This window comes from Colias croceus, chromosome Z (assembly GCF_905220415.1).
Source record: "Colias croceus chromosome Z, ilColCroc2.1".
Taxonomy (NCBI): Eukaryota; Metazoa; Arthropoda; class Insecta; order Lepidoptera; family Pieridae; genus Colias; species Colias croceus.
The window spans coordinates 674669-701150 of record NC_059568.1 but is presented as its reverse complement, the minus strand read 5'-3'; the positions used below and the strand labels follow the sequence as shown (position 1 = coordinate 701150).

General features: G+C 36.7%; 1 protein-coding gene across 1 annotated transcript in view; it reads left to right on the top strand.

Moving 5' to 3' along the window:
• The first annotated feature begins 412 nt into the window (after nt 1–412).
• Nucleotides 413–26482, top strand: part of LOC123705278 (insulin-like growth factor 2 mRNA-binding protein 1) — a 78614-nt gene continuing 52544 nt past the window's right edge. Inside the window, exon 1 of the mRNA XM_045653995.1 lies at nt 413–581. Coding sequence (XP_045509951.1) covers nt 523–581 — 59 coding nt within the window. The 5' untranslated portion in view covers nt 413–522. The remainder of the gene's footprint in view (nt 582–26482) is intronic.

Here is a 26482-nt window from a genome sequence, read left to right as displayed (position 1 = left end):
TACCTATTTGTGACGATCGCGATAGGATAAACAATAGTACAACAGTGTCGGACAATAATAATTGATAAGATAAATGGTAGGTAGTAGGTAATTATTAAATATTGTACATATATACCTAGGTACTGCCTTTTTTCTCATCGCGTCTCGTTTAAATCCTAGGAGAGTGAATAATGCGGTTGCTTATATTATGTACTCGACACCGATTGTTTACCATGAGGTGACACGAGTTTCCGCAGCCGAGAGAAACCTAGAGTCCGCTGTTCGCGATGGACTCGTACTCGGTGGTAGAGTAGTGTGCGGCCACGTGCGGTGCGTTGCTAAGCGACGCGCGGGGCTTCGTTCCCACGCCTCCACCCGCGCCCCTGCCCCGCCGGCGATGGCTGGTCGCCGCTCGTCAGTCGTGACTTGCGATCGGTCCGCGAGCGTACGACTGCGCTCCCGCATCATTGCACTTAGCCGCACCCGTCGTCGGCGCGCGCTTTTCTTGTTCCACTACCTGACCCGACTAACCCACCAGAAGCCATGGACGGTGACGCGTCCCAGGGCCCCTCCGGAGGCGCTTCCCCTACCTACGAGGACAGGTGAGCACTTTCAGCGCGGATCATGTCGCATCCACATTCCAAGCGACCATTCCCACGAACGAAATTACGTCATAGGGACGCTATCGCAGTGCAAGCGTAACGTAACGTTATCGGCCCGTAATGAGTTTTAAAAATAGGCCTCGGCGTATCAGTGTGACGGCGAATGGTTCGCTTTTTGTGTAATGATGAAATCTATGGTCGAAACGGCGACGCCGCGAGGCGCCGGCCGACGAAAATACGGATGAGTCACACTGCAAATATGTCTTATTCCGGTAATTATGGCTAGGGTTTTTCCCGTGCACGCTAAATGCTGTCGTTTTTCACTAGTAGACAAGTTTTAAAATCGGCACGGGCGCGGGCGTAGTGAATGACGAATGCGCGTTGAGAATATAAGCTGATGGGTCAGGGAACTCGGGCCGGTCACAGGCCGGCCTAGAACTGCGACGTGAAATGTTAACGGTCAAGTGTGGGTTTGCGCCATAATAGCGCTTGAACAACTAAATATTTATACTTACAAATAAAAGAAGCGTCTTGGCTTTGGATTATGCGGGGGCTATCATGTAGTCGACGAGTTGGAAAATAAAATATATTAATTAGTATAATATACTATGTATAAATAATGCACGGTCGATCCCAACTGTCGGGTTTCCATCTGCACACCAAAGTATCGTGGCGCCAACGCGCAGCAGTTCTCACGATGACATCAATAAGTTTAAAATTTAAATCTATTGTTTACCTACGTACATATAAACTATTCGATCATTAACTTTTTATAAGCTCAACGCATTTTAAAATTGAATATGTAAAATAGAACTTAATCAGCAAATTAATATACCAATTTCGATTTCCTTATGATTTACGGCACAGTCTATTTTCAAGGACTTGAAACCTTATCTCAATAGTTCAATACTATATGAAATTAGTCCCACAATTATTGTCTCTCTCCACAAACCCTATGCAACATGCCGGTCAATGACCTATTTTCCTAGTAATGCCCGGTTTTATAAACAGTCCAGCTGTCTATAATATCTCAGTCAATGCCCGGTGTCTTTTTTGTAGCAATTTATTACTACTTTCAACAGCTATAAACGTAGACTTTAGCAAATTTAAATTTACAATAAATTTAAAAAGGGAATAATCAAGGACAAAATAATAAAAAGATAGTCTTAATAGTTTTGATCAAATAAGAATAGACAAATGAAACAGTACTTTTTTACCTACTTGCATATTTCTATTTATTGAAAATACATATTTTTGTTTCATTTAATTTGCGAAGTTTGCGAATTGAACTTAAAATATGTACCTACCCAAATACGAAAATGTACGTAGAAGAAATACAGAATATAATATAATAAGAAAACAAAAACTACAGCAACACTGAAAGTATATTACTATCTCATTGAAGGTATTTAATATAGTAAAGTAATAGGTATGTAACTAATTTAATAATATAAAAAAAAAAATACCGTGTGATAACTATTAAAATATTGTAGAAGATAGGTAGTTATTCACTTTTTTTAGCTCTACATAATATAACACTAGATATCAATGAAAATAGATAGAGCCACAAATGTATCAGCGGCGCTGGTAAACCCGAAAATGTTTTGGATTTTTACCACAAAGCTGTTCGAATATGATCCAATAAGTATCGGAAATCCGTTTCCTTTTCCCAACCTGAACCCACTTTTATTGCCTGAATAATAGCTCCAACACATCGGTGACTCACAAATGTTTGCCGCCATTTTTATTCACTTTGAAGTCCTATTCAACATTTGGCATGACATTGTCATCATTGCTCTCGTTTCAAATTTTTTTAAATCGCTCCGTTGCGATATGAAAGAAGACTGAACAAAATTTCGCATCACTTCGTAAAGTGTTATAAAAATTATTTTCTCCATAATAGGTTTCTGAAAATTAAATAGTTGGGAAATTGCTGTCATTTGACTAAAAAAATCATCAATAGACAACCCAAAGCCAAGAGAATAAAATGCAGTCGAATTATAAGAATCTTCCTTTGTTTATGGGAAATTCAGTTGAAAGTAATCGTCGCCAAGTGCAAGGAATGATGAGGCATTTAGTTATTTTTTATTTTTTTAATTGTGTTTTCAACAATACCACCAATTAGGTAGCTCGGTGCTTAGGAGATCGTTGTTCAGGAGCTGAAATTATCTCTACGACTGTCGAATGGTAATGGTGCTTATGATTTAGGACAAGTATTGTTGCAATTTTTTGTAATCATTTCATCACCGACTTTATAGAAACATTACATAAAATCTTTTCCAACGCACTTTTTTGAACAACGAAAGAATACTCTACGCCTGTTTACACTACAATAATTTGACATAGTGGGGTTAGATAGAGCATTCGCTCGTTTGATGTAAATTCACCGTTAGATGCAATATGTAATTGTCAGATCTTTTTTTTAAGTTTATCGGACTAAAGTTACGTTGTCTGACAATTATACTACAAACAGAGTATGTGGCCTTTGCATATAAAATTATTTAAACGAGCGAAGCCGGGCGATGAAACTAATTGACAATAATAGTTAGCGGTCTATAAAGTGAATTTATAATATAGTCATTACGGTATACACAAGGTTCCACATTCTATACGTTACCGTCAATTATGAACGGATTTTGCGACAGAACGGGATTAAAATTTAATCGCTATCGCGAACTGTATGGAAATCATTATTTTCTTTTCTTTATTCATATTTCCTTAACTTATACGAGCGGACAATGCACTTGAGGCTCTTCTTGATGGTGGTGTTTGCTTCACATTAGGTAAACCACCGCTCTACCTATAAAAGTAAATGATTTACGTACCTACCAAGCAAGAAAATATACATAGTGACATTGTGATCAGGACTATAACCCCGCTACAGAAACGAAACACGAATCCATACTAAGATTATAAATGCGAAAGTAATTTTGTCTGTCTGTCTGTTACTCAATCACGCCTTAACCACTGAACCAATTTGCATGAAATTTGGTATAGAGATATTTTGATACCCGAGAAAGGACATAGGATAGGTTTTATCCCGGAAATCCTACGGGAACGGGTTTTTCTTTGAAAACGCGGGCGAAGCCGTGGGCGGAAAGCTAGTTTAAAATAAGTTTTTAAACAATGAGTTTCATACAGATTCAAGTCTAGATTTGAGACTGGTGTTAAGAGCGAATACTTCAAATTGTTAGCTGCTCGGCATTTAAGTCACTGCTTGCAAAGTTGCAATATAAAGGACAAAATTAATTACTTTCCGTTAAACGTCGCTTATGGCAACTTTAATCCACTGTATCCATTGAAATTCATGAATACAACATGGACGTAAAATCGAGTTAAATTGATCTAATTCGTAATCTATACAAATCAGAAAGAGCCATTGAAGTTATTTATTTATTACACTTTATTGTTTATGAATGTAGGTACCAAATTGTCGTCCTTATAACTGCGGCAATATGCAGTGATCTCTACCAACCACGTTACTGCAACACGTTACTTATCTGATAAAAAAGCAATTTTTGATCATTCTTTTTACTTATATGTCCAGTCAGAATTTACTATTTGTCAAAACAATCTGATAAGATTTCACAAGGTTCCTCAAACCTCACCTAATGTATTTAATAGAAGTATGGGGTAGCGCTTACAAAAATAAATTAGCGCCACTACAAATTTTACAAAATAAAATTATTAAAACCATTTTTAAATATCCTTTTTTAACTTCTACAAATAAAATCTACGACGATACTAAAATAATGAATTTAAAACAATTATACTTTTATAATACGTGTATGTTCATCCACAAAGCGCTACATAAAAACATAAATACAAATATAATATTCTCAACATCAAATCGCCACTATCCTAATAGACGAGCTAGCTATCTTGCCCTCCCGAAGATCCGAACGAATTATGGAAGGCGAACGGCAACATACGAAGGAGCACGTTTCTATAACGGATTGCCAAGCAAATTAAAAAGTGTAAACTCATTCATTGTATTCAAAAAACAATTAGCGAAACACATCCTGGAAGACCACACGCTCAAACTTTGAATGCAATGAATGAGTACCTAACCTAAACTTATGTTTATAGTATGTAACTTACTCTAAATTTTTATCTAACGAATGATATTTTTTATAAATACCTATGTTTAAAATTTAAGTTTCTCATGTAAGTGACTTTATGTCTTAATGGGAATAAATGTCTTTAAACCTAAACCTAAGGTTGGGAGCGAACTTTAAGTCGTCCATTAATTCAACTCACAACATAGTTAGTCTAACATATTTAGCACCTAAAAATTATACCTACTTTTTAATTACAGTACTTACCGTAGTTCGAGGACAATAAATAACAATTGTTACTACTACAAAAAATGCATCAAATGTATTAGATAACTTCAGCAGCAATAGTAAAGCCATTTGCCATTTCTCAAAAAAATAATATAATTAATCGATTCAAGTACGTCATTCACAATGTACGAGTACGATGCGGGCGGTATCTTATTGAATAACTGGGGACCTCGTCACATTCATTCAATAATTATAATAATTAATTATTGTTCTACATAGACGTGTAGATAAGAGCACAATAACGAGACATGAGACATAACATCGTGAAGCGTTACTAGTATTACATATTTAACCTTTGCTCTGAGATAAACTTTATTTGTCGTTCATTAAATAAATCGACATTCAAGCGTTTTGACAATTATATTATCGCTCAGTTTCTTGGTTGATAATATTATACAGTAACGTGATTCGTAAATAGCCACGATAAAATTGAAGCAGTTATTATTTTTACCCATCCCTCTAAAGTCTAAATATTTATAATTCAGGTCTTTCGGTCCGCAAGCAAGCATTTCGTCAAACATTTCTTTCGGGCTGAAAATTTGTAAATTGGTTAAGAAAAGTTTATCCATCTCTGCGATTGATTTGTGTACTCACCAACAGAGTTTGCATTCAATCATGGTTAATTTGGGAAGTTAAACTTGGTTTAATTAAAAATAAGCATTCAGTTACGCTGAACAAGTTGAAAAGGTGTCCCCGTCCCTCCAGAAATAACTGTCTCGAAGTAAATCCGAGGGTGCCGCGCGCCGTGGACGCCACCGCAACTAACGGCTGTTAAAGAGATAAACATTGCCGTTTCTTTGACTTTCGATTCAGTTTTTATTTAATTAGACGTCACGTCTTTCACTAAATAGACCTGCTGGGGCCTTAGACAAAGTAACAATTACAAAACGATAACGAAGTTAGAAATCGCAAAAATGTATGGGATTGACATTAGATAGACCACGTGATCTAACGCGGCGTATGTCAATCCCATAAATTTTTGCGATTTCTAACTTCGTTATCGTTTTTTAATTGTTACTTTGTCTACGGCCCCAGGGTCGATAATTCTTGAAACAAAAAAAAATAGTTTATTACCTACAACTTTGCCATTGAACTTTTTTCCATAGGACTTGTAGTTTTGTCGGAAATAAAGAGAAACCATTTTTTAGCCTTAAAAGCCGCCCCCCCCCCCCCCCCCCCCTCCTACTACTATTTTTTTAGGTGTTTATCATTTTGGAAGGGATTGGCGCTGGTGTATAAAACATCATAAAGTCGAATGGTCGAATTATCTCTGTTAGCTACCACAATCGAGACTTACGTACACGAAATTATTCGGTGTCTCATCAAAATAAAGCTACAAACGGAAAATTAGCTTGATAGTAGTCACTTGCAAAAATGGGCGATGTATCCTGAACTAGTAGTTAATAATTTTTGGATTTAATTAAATCTGGTGAAAAACCAATCTACCTACAATGTGCGATTCAATATTACGAAGCTTAAAAAAATTTGCAATATATCTAACTAGCTTACCGCCCGCGACTTCGCCCGCTTTGTCTAAAACCTAATAAATTATTTACTAAAACCTTCCTCTTGAATCACTCTATCTATTAAAAAAACCGCAGCAAAATCCGTTGCGTAGTTTTAATGATTTAAGCATGCAAGGATATAGGGACAGAAAAAGCGAATTTGTTTTATTCTATGTAGCAGCTTTCGCATCATCCAGCGAATTGTTGACATATTGATAATTATTTAACCCCTTGTATGGTGCTTTTTTATTTTTCGGAATTCCACAAAATTTTACATTCTGGCTGCGCTGCATCCTTTACCTTCCTCTTTCTTTTGTTTGAGGAACTGATATTCGTTTAGTAATATTTAGTGAAATTAACAAGCAACGAGATTGGAAGGTCAACAAAGATAACAGAAAACTCTAAACTAACTCGAAACTACTCTCACCAATTTTACTGCCCTCCTGCAATGAGCCATTCATTTTTAAAAGTGTGTGATATGCAATTTTGTAGTTCCTCAAAATCTGTAACAGCCTTTATACGACTTTTTTATTGTATAAAAACGAAATATATTTTGCTCACACTTTTTTATTTATCTGTAGATACCTACTTGTTTTTGATCGCCAATCTGTTGATAGGTTATCGATGTAGCTATTAGTATTTTAGTAGTGAGCTAAGAGAAGCGGGGCATATATCGTTAGTGGCTTTATTACGCACACTTTTAGTAGACGAGAATATGAACATGTCTGTTTTATACTTAAATTTTCATCGATTCTTTCTACCTGTCCTATCTACCTAGTTATTTTTTTAGATTTTATGTAAAGTTAACATTTAGTTTGCTTTAAAGAACATGCGATTGTGTCATTTGTTATATGAAACCTCTAATTAATAATTATTATTAAGTTTAATATGTATTAAAAAATGCGTAAATGCCTCGAAGGAAATCTATAAATGTATCGATTCTGAGTTGGTCAAACCAGGGCTCGGAACCGGTTTGAAAAGAGCGGTTAATTTAGATTATATACCGGTAAATATATCGTTCCTTCATTTACCGGTTAAACAAGTGAACTGTTTATAAGTAACCCAAATGATTAAGGTTACCGGTTACTTCTGCACAAACGGTTTTGACACCCAAATTAACCGGTTAATTCCTTTATTATTTTTGCCTCATTTTTTAACGCTTGCCACAAGATATAGTGAATCTAATATCTATACATATAATAAATCTGTAGAAGGGTCAATTCTGTACATTGAAAATATTGAAAAAATAAATAGCAGGGGGTGTTACTGGATCAATACCAAACCCAAATATGTGATTAAAAAAATTTTTGTCTGTCTGTCTGTCTGTATGTGAAGGCATCACGTGAAAACTAGCGGTTCGATTTCGATGAAACTTGGTATAATTATACCTTATTATCCTGGGCGTAAAATAGGATACTTTTTATCCTGGAAAAATACGTAGAAAAAAAATTAATCTTAATTTTTCAGTTTTATCCATAGACGTTGTTCCGTAGAACCGCGAACACACGTTGCGTATTATTATAGGCCTAGCCGTATTTGGGAATTGGGTCCAATAGATATTTATAAGATTTTATTGTCAGAGGTACCTACTCAAAATCGAGAAATAAACCATCCACGCGAAGACCGACATCCGCGCGGACGGAGTCGCGGGCGGAAGCTAGTTTAAAATATAAACTAAAATTGCGAACTTGAGTGCGATTAAGAATTTTGTAACTAAATGACTTCGCAACGTCCAGGCCCGTCGAGTGAGGGTAGCGGGGGCCGAGGATCCTTATGTAACTTGGTTTTAACCGGTTAATTTTCACCACCAAAACCAATATTAATGAAAAACCGGTATTTCGCATAAACCGGTAAAAACCGGTAAAGTGCAACCTTTAACCTAAATCAATTTCGGTTTGGGGTCAATGACCGAAACCGGTTAAGAATTTAAACCGGTTTCCGAGCCCTGGGTCAAACAAGAAAATGGAAAGGTAGGTCATGAGTTTCAATCGAGATCGTTTCAAGATGGCGCATGGCGTGGTGAACATGAGCATATGATATCGGTTACGTCGGTGCACCGTGCAGGGTACGGTGTTGTCAATTTTTCACGTCGTCGCCGACTGAATCGTAAAGCGGACAATTTGCATGTGCGGTCGGTGATACTCGTCATTGTCGACAGCCGCTGAGGGCTATTGCATTTACAATTCATTGTTTGTTGCCGGCGACTGTGTAACCAACCATTTGCTCATTTTCCAAGTCTTCGTAATTATATTTGAAACTAGGTACGTCGTGGATTAATAACAGACCACCGTTGACGACTCGTGTTGTATTGTCCGCTACTATTATTTAATACTAGCTTCCGCCCGCGACTCCGTCCGTGCGGATGTCGGTCTTCGCGTGGATGGTTTATTTCTCCATTTTGAGTAATTCTGACAATGACATCTTATAAATATCTATTGGACCCAATACGGCTAGGCCTATAATAATAAATATATAATAATACGCAACGTGTGTTCGCGGTTCTACAGAACAACGTCTATGGATAAAACTGAAAAAACAAGATTAATTTTTTTCTACGTATTTTTCCAGGATAAAAAGTATCCTATTTTACGCCCAGGATAATAAGGTATAATTATACCAAGTTTCATCGAAATCGAACCGTTAGTTTTCACGTGATGTCTTCACATACAGACAGACAGACAAAAATTTTTTTAATCACATATTTGGGATTGGTATCGATCCAGTAACACTACTGCTATTTATTTTTTCAATATTTTCAATATACAGAATTGACCCTTCTACAGATTTATTATATATGTATAGGTAGATTATACGCCACCATGCGTAATTAGGTCGCAAGTTGGCGCTATATTATATCACGCTTATTTCATTGTATTTATATACGATACTTCATTATTTACTCTTTTGAAAATATTTTTTTTTATTTTTGGGAAAAAAGTAATAAAGAAAACTCGTACCTTATGCAAACTGAAGGTCATATTATCACAGGCGGACACACATCACTACATAGTATAAAAAAAGTCGCTTTGTCCCTATGTCTTTTGTATGCTTAAATCTTTAAAACTACGCAACGGATTTTGATGCGTTTTTTTTAAATAGATAGTGATTCAAGAGGAAGGTTTTAGTATATTATAATTTACTAGGTTTTACACAAAGCGGGCGAAGCCGCGGGCGGTAAGCTAGTACAATATAAAAACATTTTATATTTTCAAACGTAACCTGCATTTTGTACTCGTTCTCTCACTTTAGAATTGACTTACTGTTTTATTCAAGAGATTAAGATTCAAGATTATGTAGTAACTAGTAGGTAACTACTACAATATGGTCTCAGATCCGTATATAAGTCGACCTGCAACGGCGTGATAATAGAATGAGACCAATTTTATAATAAATTTAGTGTATTAAAAATGGGTTGACTGGGAAAATCCTGGACAGGATATTTTTAATACACTAAATTTATTATAAAATTGGTCTCATTCTATTATCACGCCGTTGCAGGTCGACTTATATTCGGATCTTAGATCAATAGGTACAGAAATACGTCTTACTGTAGTCTTCATTGGAGCGAAATTTGAATAGTTTCAAAGGGTCCAGCGAGAACGAGTAAGATTATCAAGTCGATAATGTGACCCTTCGTCTTTGTGCTTTGTACGCGCTGTATAAATACAGTGTAAGAAGTTTTGATGAGTTAAGTCGCCCTTTGGATGTTGCGAAATATTTGTAGGGGAATGCGACTAACCGTTTCGCTTATTGAAATTTGAAACACGACTTTCACAAATGAAGGCAAAGTTTGATGATCTTTACCTACGCGTCACTAGCAGGGGCGGTTGCTCGAGTAGGTGAAAAAAATTAAGTGCATTTGAGCTAATTACTCGTGAAAGTTAAATATGCTACTTTGTGATAAGAGCTAGTTTTAATAGATATACCGATTCCAATAGCCAATAATATTGAACGTTTCGGTAGTAGTAGTAGTTGAATGCTCATATGAATAAATTGTAGAGAGCACGACTACAATCGGTTCGCGATGTGCATTCACGTCGATTTGTACAGTTAAGCGTCTTATTTTGAAAGGGTTAACCCGACGAAGTGTAAGAAAACATAACGGAGAGGTGGACGCACGAGAGTAGTATGTAAGCGCATCTTTTGTCAGTGCAGCGGTGAAAGGGGTGGCCAGGTGTGGGAGCGGCGCGCGCGTGTCGGCCGCGTGGCGAGCGCGACGAGACGAGCGTACACTACTTTCTTCCGTTGCGCACTTTCTCCTGATCGGGAAGGGCACCCTTTATTTGCGATTGAATTATTGCGGAGGCTTTGTCCTATCGCCCTATACGGGGGCACGCGCTGACCGAGCCGTAATAGTTACGTGGCCGGCTCGACCGTCGTTTTGTAAACGTTCGCTCTTACTTCGCCGATGATCGTTTCGATTATTATCTAGCTATAATATGTTGTCCTGTCTTATCGTTTGACTTGGGTTGATTTGGAATTAAGAATTAATGCCCTAAATGTCGAGCGTGACTTGCCTGAATCACCGCCCCTCGGCACTGCTGTAAATATTTGAACAGCTTATTTACGAAACGACGTTATGTAAAAGGGGTGAGAATCGTAGGGATATCCGTACTAAAGAGTAATCTTTTAATGTAAAGAAATATTAATATAATTTTGTCTCTGCAGTTGTTTTCTCCTGATTAAGTATTCTGATGAAGGGTTAGGTCCCTTCAGATTTTTATCGACAGGAAGAGGGGCTAAATGAACAGACAACCGTCGTAGAAACGTTGATATCTATCTTAAAAGCAGAGAATGCCCAATATACTTAAACCGTTTTTAGCCAGCAGCAGATTTCATTTCATTTATTACCAACTAGGTTTCCGCCCGCGGCTTCGCCCGCGCAGTCAAATAAAAACCCGCATTAGTTCCCGTTCCCGTGGGATTTTCGGGATTGCGTCATTTTCCCGGGATAAAAAGTAGCCTATGTCCTTTCTCGGGTATCAAAATATCTCCATACCAAATTTCATGAAAATTGGTTCAGTAGTTTAGGCGTGATTGAGTAACAGACAGACAGACAGACAGAGTTACTTTCGCATTTATAATATTAGTATGGATTCCTTGTGCATCAACTGTGCAATGTTCAAGATAAACTATATTATGTCAACGGTGACTGACAACTTAAGCACCATCGGTGGGTTTACCAACCGATCTCAAAAATCTCAAAAAATCGTATCTGCTCTATCTGAATGGTCTGCAGGATATCAAATAGTATGATCGGGAAGCGTTTCCTTTTTTACGTAATTTTTCGGAACAGTACTTGTGACCAAAAATGGGATCGATAGGAACTTTTAGCAGTTGACGTTGACAATTTCTAATTATAATAATTGTACACCAAAATTTGACCCGCGGAGATTTTGGTTATTGAACTAGGTAGGTAGGTCCTATTTTTATGACCGACTATTATAGATATTTTTTATTCGCTAAGCTATTTTATTTACGTTTTTGGCATAATTAGAAAATGTAGAATGTAGATAAAAAAAATCTTAACATTTTATAATACTTACAAAAATAAAGCTCTGTACGGATCGTAAATGTGATTTAATACAAAATAAATTCCAACGATTATTTTATCGTTTGAGCATTGTAGAGATGGGAAGTAAAGCCCACGGCAGCTATAGAAACGGGCATTATTATGTGGCATCGGACGTAACGGCTTAGAGGCAGTAGTCACAACATGCCGCGCGGAGCTCGGGTGACTGGCGCGGGCGTGCGACAAAGTGCCAATACGCAATAAATGCTCGAGCGTTGCATACACGAGACAATGTCCGCCGTCGAAGATTTCCAGCTTTCGAAAAACTTTAAATACAACCTATAGGGATACTATTTCGAATCAAAAAATCAAATGCTGCGTCAAATCTTACCAGGCTGAGTACAATTAAATAATTAAATTTATACCTTCCAATTTATGGTTGTTGTAAAAATCCCTTTCAACGGATAACACACCATAGTGCTTACTAGGCTTGTCATTTACGCATAAACTAGTCTTATATTATTTTCATTTTTTTTAATTTTTATTGCGACTTAAACTTGTAGGTACCTTGAATGACTATAGCTATTATACGTCGTAGTTCTCGTACCCCTAGTCCCGACCCTGACCGTGATCTCGTCCGCTTAGCTCCAAACAGAACAGTGAATTTTGATAATCAACTATTTGGCAATTTTCCAAATACATTGGCACAGTTTAAAAGCAAACTGGAGGAAAATGCCTTAATTTTTTCCTTTAATAATTATAATATCTTATTTGGAACATACCTACTTCTTCTACTCTTAGTCTAATTTATTGGAAGGTACCTATATTCGCTAGTACATTCCAAGCTTTTCCAGAATATTTTTAATATCTAGTATGGAGGCAAAGGAATTCATCGATTGACTGGACGTGGAGCGCATCCACACCGGGAGCCGGAAAGTTTCAAACATTTCCGGCGTTAAGTTTGGCACGAGGATTTTTTTTTCCTAACGTTATATACTTTCTCGTTTTGTTCCTTGTCCTGAACCAAATTAGTACGTTACCCTTAAATATACATTCAATTTAAAATTGACCAGCAGGTAGTGTGCGGTGTGTAGAAATGAAGCGTTACATGTAATTAAATTCGATTTTTTTATATATATTTTTTCAACAAAGGAAATTTAAACCACTACTAGTAATGGTCTTATAAAAGTATAACATTTTGTTGAGTAATTAATCGCCCGGAGACGGGTCAACCATAGTGGTAATACTATTCTGTGATATGCTCGGTGTCAGATTGCTCATCTGAGCAATGGCTTATCGCCAGTGATACGACCGTCCGTCGACCACCTGCGACGCATGGCAGTTATATCGAAAATTATATAGAACAATACATAATTGATCAGTAATATTATGATTATATTTTTAAAGATATACCTATTATATATTAATATAAATATTTATCTGTGGTAGGTGGTGGTGTGGTTCGTTGAGGGATGATGTGATTTGCGTTACTCTGGTAAACCTCTTGATTTTAATAAACATAGCATTGACGACCAGTAGGAAATTTAATTGGTCTGAAGCAGAAATTTGATAGAGGTTTAAATTTCCATAAAATTAAATCAGTTCTCCCTCCAAAAATAAATGTTCGAATTTATTAAGAGTATACGAAGTCTCGATTTGATGAAAGTGTTATCGATGTGTCATAATAAAAATAAATAAAAATGACGGTCATTTGCGTGCTCTCCACGCTGGCTAATTGACGCAAGTGGCGCGCTCCAGACGAGCATTTCCTCCGCGTTCGTTGACTCCGGTGCGTGCCCGACTGCCCGCGGACGCAGCACGCACTCCACAACATTGCCTTACATTTCTCCTCCAACAAAACAAACTCTCGGTACTAGCTACGACTTGCGTCTCTACATATCTTTGCACCTTATCATGACCAAGACAATCATTCCTATGCTCGTAGGGATAGTCTGTATTTGGTGTTTCGCCAAAACAAATGACCGTGCGAAATGTCTGGAACTGTCTGCTGACTATGGGCCACTTTTTGTTGACGAGCTGTTTTAATTACAAGATAAACAAGTGTTGCACTTTTCTGATTGACTACAGTCTCCATTTGTATCGGCACAAATCATTTATGTTTTCCAGATTGGCTTATTCATCAAAAGCAATCGGTTAAATATATATTTTGATATTTGATAAGAAGTACAAAAATAATTTGTTAAATAAACTGTTGGAACTGTTAAGTTTTCGAATTGAAGTTAGTCGAGACGGGCATCTGTATCTGTAGCTCCTGAAATATTAGTTCAGGATACATCGCCCATTTTTGCAAGTGACTACTATCAAGCTGATTTTCCGTTTGTAGCTTTATTTTGATGAGACACCGAATAATTTCGTGTACGAAACTCTCGATTGTGGTAGCTAACAGAGATAACAAGGATAAAAATTTTTGATTTGATGGTTCTCAAATATTTATTACGCAATTTGTAGGACAATATGTCTGTTGAATTATATAAACATTAACTAAGTGAAAACAAAAAAATCAGCTTGTTAGTAATCATTTATGATGACCTCGTTATCGATACGCTTTGGAAAGGGGGACTCTATGAACCAACCATAGATTTTGTAGGACAAATATTTTTTCGAATAATTTAGGTAATTATCTTGAGATTGAACAAAAAAAAAATTCAGTTAGTAATAAATATTTGAGAACCATCAAATCAAAATTTTTTATCCTTGTTATCTCTGTTAGCTACCACAATCGAGACTTTCGTACACGAAATTATTGGGCGTCTCATCAAAATTAACTTGATAGTAGTCACTTGCAAAAATGGGCGATGTATCCTGAACTATATGTAAACGGAGAATACAAGTTTGTTGGGACTTTCTATATTATATGAATATTATGATGATGATGAATCAGTAATATTATTTATCTGTACGGAGCGTGGCGTGTGCAGTGCCCGACGTAGCGCCGCTGCTCTTGTCATGTGTGTGCGCCTGACGAGTGATGCCTGTTGCGATTTTATTTAACGCAAATGGATAGCTTCCGCCCACTAGAAATGGTTTTGTCAATTTATAGGAACAGGAATTATATGTTTGGGAACGATTAGCAATTATAATGCCCGTCCTAAATAAAGTCAAATTTACTTATTTCTATCTCATCTATCCGTGAAATGCAAAATGATCTTTTAGTGATACTGAGGTTTTTTACTGTTGAATGATAGTATATTATTTATAATGAAAATGCCTGCACCGGTTTCATATAAGAATGAGTATTGTTGTGCTTTTAATATATATATAAGTAAATGGCGAAGCGAGGTCTGAAGAAAATAACGATCATGGAAAGTTTTAATTGAATAAGCTTGGAAATATACCCGTAGACTATACATTATTTACAGCGTGTAATTTGTACTTTAATGAAACGGGAAATGAAGCTCGAGCACTCTGTTAATTATAGTAAGTAAAGTCACAGCGCAATGGGAAGTACGTTGTTACAAACAAACCTATTCATAGTCTGCAGATCTATAAAAAACGATGCGGAAGAATATTCGCCTTTACAAAAAATAATTTTCTATTAGCAAAAATGTTGGTTACAAAAACAATATCATAATGCAATATATTATAAAATACATTATGCTCATGCATCTATACGTAAACACTAAACATGGCATCGAACGATGGATATCCGAGGTGAGAGGTCGCACACTAGGCCGGTTGTTGTTGATGGCGCGAGCGGCGAGGTGCACATTGCAGCCACCTGTTGGTGTGTTTTGCGCTTCTGTTTTTGTTTGATGCCTGTATTGCTGGCATGAGCCCCGGGCCGTACCCATATGGACATGGTGAAATCCGTCATCGTCCACACACAGGCCAGAGCCGCGCACCGGACACGCAGACAGCGCCAGCTGCAGACTGCTGTAGAGAATCCGGCGGATACCAGTTTCTCGTATTATATTTAAAATGTCTTGAATAACCATTATTTGGTAAGTTATCATTAGGTACTCATTTTCAAGTATTGGATCGTTTGACATTTCCCTCGTATTGAATTGAGAAAGCTAACCTAGCTCTTTTATCGATCATATACCTATTTGTTTCAATATAATATATAAAGGTTTTGCGAAGCATTGCAACATAATACTAAATAATAAATATTAATGTTGTTTTGTTGGTTTGAGCGCAGGTGGAGAGTCGTTTAAATGGGAAGGTAAATTTTCGATAACCTTACCTTTTTGTCATATTATTAGTTACCTACCTAGTTGATATGGCGTTGAGGTTGAATTTTTCTCATTCATTTTTCCATTTTGTGTGACATTTCATAATGGTAGTTTGAATATTGATACAAAATGTTCCTGCTAGGCAGACCGTACCAATTTTTTATTTTTAATATGTACTTAGAAAAAATTATATTTTATTAATCTCTAATAAAAGGTAATTATTTCCGTATAAATTAATAGCGAGTGACGTAATAATTTTGGCGGCACCGCGTATGCAATTGAAGCACGGCCGGGATCAGAGGTCATCGTAAGTGGTCGCTCCAATCGTGTGGCTGGCCGTCGTCGTGCCGCGTGGCGGGAGGGGCCGCCCACCCGATTGGATGCGGCGGCGCGCAGGGTGCAGCGAAGGCTGTATGCACTCCGCCCAGCTGCCTCACCCTACGCGCAGAATCCATTTAAGTTTTACGACGGCGCCCTGAGAGGCTGCTGGAAATCCGATCTGTCTCGCCACGTAGCTTAGCCGGTGACAGGTGCGTGTTAATTACGCCTCTATTCATTAATGCTTTTGAATCATCCTGAACTCGGCCTCCTGAAAATCAAACGTAGGTAAACGCGTCCGGGACGCATGTGTGACGTGTAGGCGCGGTGCCTGGATTCATGGCTAATCGTCTGCTCAGGTGAGGGTTGATGGTGGATATTTAGTAGACTAGTGTCCTTTCTGCCCTCGTTTGATGTTGATGGTCTTTAGATTTAGATTTACATACCTTTACATACTACGAAGCGTACGATAAAATCACTGTGGAAAAATGTATTCCCATTAATCCAAATATGTACCTATGCTCTATTGGTACATTGAATGCACTGAGGTCCTGCTATGTTCATTGTGTTTGATGTTGAAAAAAATAACTGTGCATGTGTTGTGATCTGTCTCTATTATGTAATGGCTGTGGCCTGTGTAGTTTAAATAATTGATCTGCATGTCGATTCGATCTGTTTATTGTAATAATGATGGCATTTTCTCGCAATTTATTTGCATTTGCAGTTCGAAATGGGAGAGTGAGTAACGAAATTCTTTTTTATCGATCATTTTAAATTTGAATACCGAAATATGCGTGTTAAATCGAACCCTATATTTATTTTGTACCTATCTAGTTATCTTTGTTGGGGCTTATTACGATTTAGAAGTCAGGTAGTCGTTGATGTTTTCATAGAAATAGCAACGAACAAACTGCCTTGACACACAACACTTTTATGTAATTTGAAATTCCCCATAACAATCATTGAGTGTTATTACCTACTACGTATAGAGGATACACGACGAACAAAATATGTGCGCCAAGATCGGCGGCGCGAGGCGGCTAGTGAGTCATAGATTAAGCGATGTCATCGACTTACCGCCATAGAGGCGAAACTATGTAAATACATATACTGCCTATTTCTTATCGGCTATTCGGTGCATGGGCTTTATATAATTGCTTAGTGTTAGGCACCGACTTCAAACCTATTTAATAAATAGCACATCTAAATAATATGTAGTACATAATTAATAATATCAAATCTTTTATTTTTTGCTTTTCCGTTTTTGAAGTCGGTTGTTTTTAACGCAGTTATTTTTATTTAATAATTTTTAGTGTATTTTTCAACACGAATCAAACTAGCTCAAACTCGATAAAGTTGAATCAGTATATTACTGAGATCCTTTGGCCACCTTCCGATTGCATCATCAAATCAGCTCTATGTCATGATAATGTTTCATAGCTATCCAATTTACATACGTATACGAAATTTCAGCTCAATCGGTTACCGGGAAGTGAATCAAAGTTACTTGCTACATTTCAATTAAGTCATCGATTACAGACAAAAATGCTCATAAACAAAAAAGTACTTGGCCTATCTGAATAAAATTTTTATGGGACCAATTCGACACCGTCCCGCATCGAAAAAACCTCGGAGTAATCGGTGTACATAAAAAAAACTTGAGAGGTGTCAAGGGATACCCCGATAATTAGTGGAGGAATTGTAATAATTTTTTTTAAATAAATTTTTATATATTATTGAAGCGGAACTGGCTCTTGCAGCGATCGGGGTAGGAACCTGTGGTAGGAACGCGAACGTACAGAGCGGCTAACGCTAGATTAGCTGGTCACGCGCTAATTTCAAGTATTTCCTGTTTCTTTCAAAACCATCGCATTTCGAAATTCTAACTCGGTACACGTATAGGTTGTATATTTTATAGTTAACTAGCTTACCGCCCGCGGCTTCGCCCGCTTTGTCTAAAACCTAATAAATTATATACTAAAACCTTCCTCTTGAATTACTCTATCTATTACGCCAGCGCGCTGGCGAATGCGCTGGCCTATGTGTAGAGGCGACATAAGTGCATGTGCCAACGCGCTTGCCAACGCGTTGGCCTATGTGTAGTGCCGGCATTATGTGTAGAACGGGCGTTGGCGCACTGGCGGTAGGTATTTGAACGTTGGCCGGCGCGCTTGCGAGCTTGCCGTGCGGTGTCGGCAAGTTCAAAGGACACTTGTCGACAGCTTGGCGCACCATCCACACATTGGCCGCGCGATCAGTTTGACAGTAGCAGCGATCAGGAGTGCACGTTTTTTTCAAATTATAACACACATATAACGTATAGCTAAGAGTACTGAAAAATAGTACTAATTTCGGAGCGCTTTAAAACCTTAGCTATTGACTTTATGAAACAATGTTGTATGTGAAAGTTGTTCCTCGAAAAAAAATCTACAAAAATGGTCTGATATCATTTCTTCGTAAAATGATAAAAAAAAGTTTTATTGAAAAATATAAATATCTCTATTATCTGAACATTTTCACTTATAACTTTTTTATTTATAGTTTTACGACAAAAAGTTACTGGACCAAAATTGTAGAGAATTTAATTTGCAACAAATAATGTTAACAAATTTTTTTAATCAGATAAACAGTTTAAGAGATATATCGTATAAACCATATCTTCCGCTATTTTCAAGATGGCGGCCGTGGGACAAGGGTGGCGACCCCACAAACTTGGTGATAGCTTGACACTAACCCCCTCTACACATCAAAAAAATAAAATTGCGTCCTCTAAGAAATGCAACCCCAAATGTAACTTTTCAATCGACTAAATATTTATAATTAAAATTTGTCTCTCTTTGATTATAAATAATAATCAGTTGTTTTTGTTCACGTCAAAAGTGAAAGGACATAACAATTGTAATGTGTTTCTTTACTTGTCTTATTTATTACTTTTATTACAAACACTTCCATGAACATGAAGAAATGACGACTCGAGATCCGGCCTAAAAAAAATTTTGCTTTAAGTTATTAGATTTGGGGATAATAGTAAAAATACAATACAGTACCTGAAACTCGAAAGGTGAAATCCAGCTCGTATTGGGTGCAAAAGCTAATAGTACGAGATCCGGCTGCAGGATTAGTGCGTTCATCGGTTTTTTGCTGAAAACCGAATTTTTATGTATATTTATAATTAGGAGAATATATATCGACTAGGTTGCCAGTCAAAATTTGGCCGCAAGCATGTTTAATTAAAATTTTTCTAATCGATTTTTGGGAAAAAAATTCGTTCACTTGTTTTTTGAATAAAATGTAGTCTACATCACGGCAAATGATATAAAGATTCAAAAAAATCACGGTTGCCGCTTTTCACCTGGCCGCAACATCTTGGCAGCCTGGTGCAAACAGGTATGATTTCGATTCATTTTTACGTTCATAACGTACATTTATGAATCATATATCAAATTAAAGCTAATTTTTTTCTATTTATTATCATATATGGTTGCCTAATTAAATCCGGCCGCAAATAAGGGTTGCCGGCTGTTAAAAATTATAAATATTTACGCCTATTAGTACACCGACGCATTCGCGTGCGGCAGTGAAACAACGAGAAAAAGAGAGGATCGGCTGTTAATTATATTAAATCAATATTACTTTTTAAATTTGTCATTTTGAAAAGGACGACATATTTTCTTTCACTCAACCTTAAATATTCAACATCTTTAACAGCCGGCAACCCTTATTTGCGGTCGGATTTAATTAGGCAACCATATATGATAATAAATAGAAAAAAATTAGCTTTAATTTGATATATGATTCATAAATGTACGTTATGAACGTAAAAATGAATCGAAATTATACCTGTTTGCACCAGGCTGCCAAGATGTTGCGGCCAGGTGAAAAGCGGCAACCGTGATTTTTTAGAATCTTTATATCATTTGCCGTGATGTAGACTACATTTTATTCAAAAAACAAGTGAACGAATTTTTTTCCCAAAAATCGATTAGAAAAATTTTAATTAAAAATGCTTGCGGCCAAATTTTGACTGGCAACCTAGTCGATATATATTCTCCTAATTATAAATATACATAAAAAGAATGCGTCGGTGTACTTATAGGCGTAAATATTTATAATTTTTAACAGCCGGCAACCCTTATTTGCGGGCGGATTTAATTAGGCAACCATATATGATAATAAATAGAAAAAAATTAGCTTTAATTTGATATATGATTCATAAATGTACGTTATGAACGTAAAAATGAATCGTAATCATACCTGTTTGCACCAGGCTGCCAAGATGTTGCGGCCAGGTGAAAAGCGGCAACCGTGATTTTTTTGAATCTTTATATCATTTGCCGTGATGTAGACTACATTTTATTCAAAAAAACAAGTGAACGAATTTTTTTCCCAAAAATCGATTAGAAAAATTTTAATTAAACATGCTTGCGGCCAAATTTTGACTGGCAACCTAGTCGATATATATTCTCCTAATTAGAAATATACATAAAAATTCGGTTTTCAGCAAAAAACCGATGAACGCACTAATCCTGCAGCCGGATCTTAGACTATAACGCAGCGTCACTGCGCGGACTGCGGAGTAGCACGTGTCGAGGAACGGGCCCGAAAGTTGATGGATGGCTGCTTAGTCTTTGTGCTTTAGCCTTGCAGTGGGCTCGGAGGCCGGTTCAATCATCAATGAATCTGATAAAACCAGCTCTGAAATTCGATTCAAATAAATTGCAAGAGGGTTGGTGTAACGAACGTAACGGTTATTATTACATCGTCCGTGTAACAGCGTCATTAGAATATTATTTGTAAAGCTGCTATTTTGCGCGGGAAAGAGCTTCACGCTTGTTTGAGCACCGCATAAATTATTATTATTATATATAAAATTCAGCACCTTGTCGATACGAATGGGGTCGCTTGCTCCTTTGACGAGATGGATGCTTTTAGTTATGGGTTTTAGATCATTTCGAGGGTGAATTGTGGTGTTGTTTAGATATGTCTTTTGGATCATTTTTTATAAGCGAAGCTCCTAAGTCGTTTACAACGTAAACAAGTTTTGAAGCATTTAACCCCTGCAACAGTTACTTATAAACAAATCTTATAAGAATATAACAGGCTGGATATATGTACATCAAAAGTACCTAGGTACTTAAAAATACAATGGCTTTTCGAGTAGGTAGGTATCACAATGATGCAACTATTATCTTATTGTTTCATTCGTTCGCAGTCTTCAGTCTTGCAGTCTAGTTCCAGATGAAATTCATCATCATCAATACTCTAGCCTGCTATAAATTAAACTCAAATCAGAGGTGTGATGGGACAATTCGTAATGAATTCCTAAAAATAAAAATGTTGTGTGTTTTCATGAAACCACGGTAAAAGTGAAACTTTTTTTCACACTATAGACATTTAACTAAAAATTATCGTATTTGTACGATAATTATCGTACGTATCGTGCGTCACGCGACATGCGCCACACAGAACAAAAAGTTTGAGACGATGTAATAAAAGTTTCACTTTAAAAAAAAATATAATTATTATATTTTTTTTTAGAGTACTAGCTTACCGCCCGCGGCTTCGCCCGCTTTGTCTAAAACCAAATAAAAGGGACAGAGAAAGCGACTTTTTTTATGTAGTGGAGATCCCAAAGCCGTAAGACACAACTTATTTATTAAAGCATATACTTATTACTTACTTATATTATCATTAATTTTTAACAGACTTCAAAAAAAGGAGGAGGTTATCAATTCGGCCGGTATGTTTTTTTTATGTATGTACATAGGTACACACACAGTTAGGTATAGGTACACACTCCGAGGTTTCTGAACCGATTAACGTGACTCTTTTTTTGTTCGATGTGGGATGGTGTCGAATTCGCCGAGAACTGTCAAGGTCCCATAAAAATTTTATTCGGATAGGCCCAGTAGTTTTTATTTTATGAGCATTTTTGTCTGTATTTGTAAATGATGCAAGTAACTTTGATTCACTTCCCGGTAACCGATTGAGCTGAAATTTCGTATACATAGGTATGTAAATTGGATAGCTATGAAACATTATCATGACATAGAGCTGATTTGATGATGGAATCGGAAGGTGGCCATAGGAACTCAGTAATATATTGACTCAACTTTATCGAGTTTGGGCTCGTTTGATTCGTGTTGAAAAATACACTAAAAAGTATTAATTGAAGTCGGTGCCAAACACTAAGGCTGGTTGCAGAGCTTGACCGACCGTCAGTGCGTACCGTCGGTCCTGACGATACGCATCAACAATGGTATGACTATTACCACACCCCGGACACTCCATACAAAATTATCGTTTTGACAGTCACACTGTAGAGACTGCAAATGTGTGTGTTAACGCTTTATGGTTGGCACATTTGTGACTAGCGTAAAAAAAAAAATCGCGTTTTTCTGATGAAATACATCCGTAAACAGCACAATATCTAACCATTTTCTACGAAAAACGATAATCACAAATCCAAAATAATAAAATTACTTTAAGGGCCGATTTTTCAATGCCCAGATAAAGAGCTAGATAGACTTTATTCTTCAGTTAACAAAATATTCAATTTTTCAATAGACGAATAGGAGTTATCTATCGAATAACTACGTTATTTGACGAATAAATCTATTTGCCGCTCCAACGGCCAGATAGCGCGCTATTCGACGAATAGGCGTTTGAATTGACAACTAACGCGTCAAATTTGGGATATTTTCGTATGTAATAACATAGAGCATAGAATTATTAACAATTAAGCCTCTTTCTAAATAATTATTATCAACTAAAATCATATTGAAATTGATGTTTTTGGTATTATTGATGACCATGCAATTGAAAATTTGCCGAACGCTGCCTTATGTCGTTTCCATTGTAAAATATATAAATTTAAACACAAATTTAATCAAAACTCTTTACTCGAATCAAAACAATAATCAACAATCATAGAACACAAGATAAACTTAAAATGCACTCCTGACGTGAGTCATAATGACGGTTGTTGACAAATTGCAAGAGTTGACTCTATCCCGCTCTAACCTGACTAATTTAATATGTTTGTTTCGCCACTCCGAGAGCAGAGCTGCCAATATGGAAATATTTGGTCAGATAGTTATTCATCAAATAAATCACGATTGAAAAATAGGCGAGCCGTTATGAGTTAGATAAACAATTGAATAAATCTATTCGAGGGGTAGTTATTAGGCTATTTATCTCGGGATTGAAAAATCTGACCTAAGTCAATTTGATTGATGTTGTCAATCTTCGTTGCGTATCGTCCTTGCAGAAAAATGCGGACCATTTTCAGGCTGATCGTGCGGGGTGAGGTAAGTGTTTAATTTTGGCGGGAGGCGGAGAGTGTCCGTTCTGTAGCGTTTAGCTACTATGTATTATGTATTCTGTGCTATTACACTAATGCGCATGACAATACGCGTGCGTATGGTCGGTCTAGCAGCTAGCTATGAACGGTTTTATGAATTTCCATACATATGACAAGCGCGACTGACGTACGCACTGATGGTCGGTCAAGCTCTGCAACCAGCCTTAAACGCATGAAATACGCGCGCGTATGGTCGGTCTAGCTATGAACGGTTTTATGAATTTCCATACATAATTATGACAAGCGCGACTGACGTACGCACTGATGGTCGGTCAAGCTCTGCAACCAGCCTAAGCACTCAGTATTAAGCCCGTGCACCGACATCAAACCTTTTTTTTGCTATTATTTAGTGAATAGCACATCTAAATAATATGTAGTAATTAATAATATCAAATGTATTTTATTTTTTACTTTTGCGTTTTTGAAGTCTGTTGTTTTTAACGTAGTTATTTTTATTATTATTTGTTGATAAAGCGGCGTGGTATATGTACGAGAAAAAAGCATAGCGAGCAAGATAATATGTTATAAATTTATAATTAAACATTTTGTCACAATTATATTATGTACGTACGTTTCAAAATAATACAACCTGATAGATCTGAAGTGTTGTTATAAAAGAAAAAAACAATTTCAGTAAACTTTTAACATTTAGTTTTTGAGTTTTGCACTATAGTATAAGTATATAGGCCGGGAGATACTGGCACAAAATTTCGGGTTATTTGCAACAGGATAGCGGTTCTAAATTACAAAAAGAAAAATGATGGTCAGAATGCTGGTACCGGCGGACTAGTCGCGTGGGCGTTAGTCGAACTCGTCGGATAAATAGCGAAAGTCAAACGATTTGTAACACAAAAATTTTAGAATTTACCGATAGCTCATAAATAACATGTAGATATAGTGGTGTATAGTGAAAAAAAACAATTCAACCATTTGTACCAGGCTAACTTGCACAGGTAACCATCGTCGTGCAGCCATTTACGAAAATCGCCATGCCATACTTTTCGGACACCTCCCCTATGAAAATCTGACGCGCTCGAGTATTTCAAAAGGACTTTTTTTTTTGCAGTTTCAAAAATTCATCTTCAACTTATCATCACGCCGGAATCGTCAGTTTTTTTAAGGGGAGCTTCCTTGGGGCCTACTTAACACCCCTTCCGAAAATCTGACGCGCTCGAGTAATTTTTTTTTTGTGCATTTTTGACGAATTTATATGCCTAGCCCCACCACGCAAACCGGCAGATTAGTATGCCGTTGTTATCAGAGGCACTTGGGGCATACGTAGTATGAATATCTGATGCGCTCGAGAATGCCCAAGTAACTGCTTTTTTTTAACATTACCCACCAAATAAACCTACCGCTAAAATGGTTTTTACATAACATAGAAGCTTTTCTTTTCGAAATTATTTTATCTTTCGATTTTGATACCTAAGTCTCAACGGCCGCGGCGCCGTTGAATTAGCTACCTCGCCTCCCTATCTAAGGGGACTAGTAGAGCTAAACGTAAGTTTTAAAATGGTTAAAAGTATATGATTAACTGCAGTAAAAAATCTGAATCAATTAAATTAAAAGTGAATTAATCGATTTGGACTTGAAACATTTGTCAATCGAACTTGAAACACATGGCAATTTTAAAATTCATCAGGCGAATCCTTTTCCCAGTAATATACTTTTTTTCGTAAATTTAAAGGCGTTAGTACACACTACACCGACGCATTCGCGTGTGGCAGCGAAACACGAAAAATCTGTCAGTTGTATGGCAGGTTTTCGCATATGATATGTCTCACTCTAGCACATAGATAGATGAAATAGTTGCGTCCTTGTCAGTATTGTTTCGCAAGAAACTGCAAAATGGCCATTACACAGACGCATTACGAAAAAGTTGCGAAAACATTGCTGTTTACTAACGTTCCGCAGATATTTCGCTACGCAGTAGTTACTAGTTTCGCAGAGATTCGCTGCTGCACGCGAATGCGTCGGTGTACTAACGGCTTAAGGAGCAAAATAAGACAAGTAGTTAGGTAGTTATAATACATAATAAAAAAAACAACGCATTTACATATTAATTTATGATTATTTTTATTCACAAGTAATTACAGTACTCCAAAATTAATAATGCGCATGCAGATCTTCGCTAATTATCGTATTTCCAGAAACACCCGAATCACCCCCGAATCATTGAATCGTAGGTGCCCTAAACAATGCACATGCATCTTGCACCTTGTTCGAAAGAAATAGGAGCCAATTCAGAGTCATACACAATCGAAAACAATTCAGGCGATAGGTGACGGTAGCCTGTCAGTCAAAAAATTCAAAACTTCTTAGTTTTGTTTCAAAGTTGAATTTTTCGATAAAATGATTATTTACAGGTAGCAGATAGCAATGGGGAAAATGAAAATTAATAAGAGCATAATAAAAGTTTGGATCATTCTACGATATAAAAAAATAGAGATAATCCCTGATTCTGTAAATCCTTTGGACAGGGATTTTAATGATTAGATTTTTACAATTTAAATGTAAACCAGTGTTTGAAAATCATTTTTTTTAATATAAACTTTGTCTTATTTTAACCTTCCGGTACATCCGTCATTACGCCATTACGTGAGTAAGACACTTTAATAGTTCTAAGTATAGAATTTTCCGAGTAATTCAATACAACAAAATATA